The sequence below is a fragment of the Triturus cristatus genome, chromosome 4_1 (assembly GCF_964204655.1).
Source record: "Triturus cristatus chromosome 4_1, aTriCri1.1, whole genome shotgun sequence".
In the NCBI taxonomy this organism is placed as follows: Eukaryota; Metazoa; Chordata; class Amphibia; order Caudata; family Salamandridae; genus Triturus; species Triturus cristatus.
The window spans coordinates 208,093,907-208,095,758 of record NC_140585.1 but is presented as its reverse complement, the minus strand read 5'-3'; the positions used below and the strand labels follow the sequence as shown (position 1 = coordinate 208,095,758).

The 1,852-nt window shown below is 38.7% G+C and overlaps 1 protein-coding gene across 1 annotated transcript; it reads left to right on the top strand.

Moving 5' to 3' along the window:
- The first annotated feature begins 741 nt into the window (after window positions 1-741).
- LOC146854069 (olfactory receptor 226-like) lies at window positions 742-1,317 on the top strand. The gene has a single exon (XM_085650985.1). The coding sequence runs from the start codon at window positions 742-744 to the stop codon at window positions 1,315-1,317; it is 576 nt and encodes a 191-aa protein (XP_085507111.1).
- Window positions 1,318-1,852: the final 535 nt, after the last annotated feature.

Here is a 1,852-nt window from a genome sequence, read left to right as displayed (position 1 = left end):
AAAGGTTCAAATTAGTTTGCAGATGGATTCTGTTACCTGCCATGCATGCTGTGTCAAAGAGAAATCTACTACCATCAAATGTGAACAGTTGGACACCACAACCATAAGCTATAATGTTTTGCCTTAATATAGTTTGTGGTTCTTGTTTGACCTATTCATATAAATCTGCACTCGTACACCATTTAATTGTTGGGTCTCTTGCGACATCCTGGGATGCAAAGCAATTAACACAAATGTTTAGCTAAATTGTGGTGGTACGTTTATTTAGCTTATAGCATTATCTAAGATGCTAAAGCATCAAGGAGTCCCTTTCAAATAATTCTGTATATATTGCTTAAATCAGTTCTGCCTTTTCTTTTGCAGCTACAGGTAAAGTAAATGGCACTTAAGAATTGCTCAGAAAACACTACTGTTATCATGCAATTCGTGATCCTGGGATTTCTGACCCCGCAAACACTTGATCCTCTCCTTTTCCTGATATTTTCCAATATTTACCTCTTTTCAATAGCAGGAAACTCAATGATTTTGATCACTGTTTCCATTCACAGGCGCCTTCATTCGCCCATGTACTTTTTCTTAGGCAATCTGTCCTTCCTAGAAATTTGGTACATCATAACATTCATGCCAACCATTCTTGGTGGGTTGTTGCCTGGGGGCAGGACAATTTCCTTTACCAGTTGCATTATACAGTGCTTTTTTGCTGGATTCCTACTGTGCACTGAGTGCTGCCTCTTACTGGCAATGGCCTATGACAGATACGTAGCCATATGTTTTCCCTTACACTATACTATGGTCATGGACCAGCGGCTTTGCCTGCAGCTTGCGGGAAGTTCCTGGCTAAGCGGTTTCATAATTGCATTATTCGTTATATTTCCTATTGGGCAGCTACAGTTCTCAAAGCTCAACATGATTGACCATATCTTCTGTGACTTGGGGCCATTAATTCAAGCAGCTTGCTCAGATACTTCTGTGGTTGAAATAGACATCTTTGTTGTTTCTGTTTTTGCCCTTCTCATCCCATTCCCGGTGATCATTGTTTCATATACATTCATTATTTCAGCCATAATGAAGATCCCATCAGCCATAGGAAGGGAAAAAGCATTTTCTACATGCAGCTCCCATCTACTGGTGGTTGGCATCTACTTTGGATCATTGATCACCACATACTACATGCCAAAGACGGGAAGCTCTTTACGTGTAGGCAAAGTCTCTTCACTGCTCTACACTACGGCAACTCCACTGCTCAATCCTATCATCTATGCTCTTAGGAACAAGGCTATTCGAGAGGTACTGTGGAGTGCTCTAAGGAAAACTTGACTGTCAAGACTCTAATATGATAAGTCCATTGTATTATATTTAGGCATGTGCATAATGCACTACAGAGCACTTTAGTGGCCAGTACATCATCAGAGAAGGAATTGATAGATAATATCCCATTTAATGTATCACAACAGATAAGTCTTACTTAATGTATGAGTGATTTTTGACAAAATGCTATCCACATTGTAAATACAGTTTAATATTGGAAAGGGACTTCAACCGGGGCTCACATATTGGTAAAACTGAAAAGGGTGAATTCATGTGATAAACTCTACACACAACTTATTGCACTGTACAAAAGTTTCTGTTTCATATTAACCACTAATGTTATAGTATTTGCTACTTTGGATGATCCATAAATGCATCAGAAGACGGTGTCACTTTCAAACTACTTGCAATTGGAAATGAAGAGGAACTGAATACAAGAGGTATGAGTAAAGGGGAAAAATATTTATGTTCCTAGTGTGCTAATGAGATAATCATCATTATCTCAGTACCAGAAAATGTTTTGCAACCTTGCTTATTTTTGAAA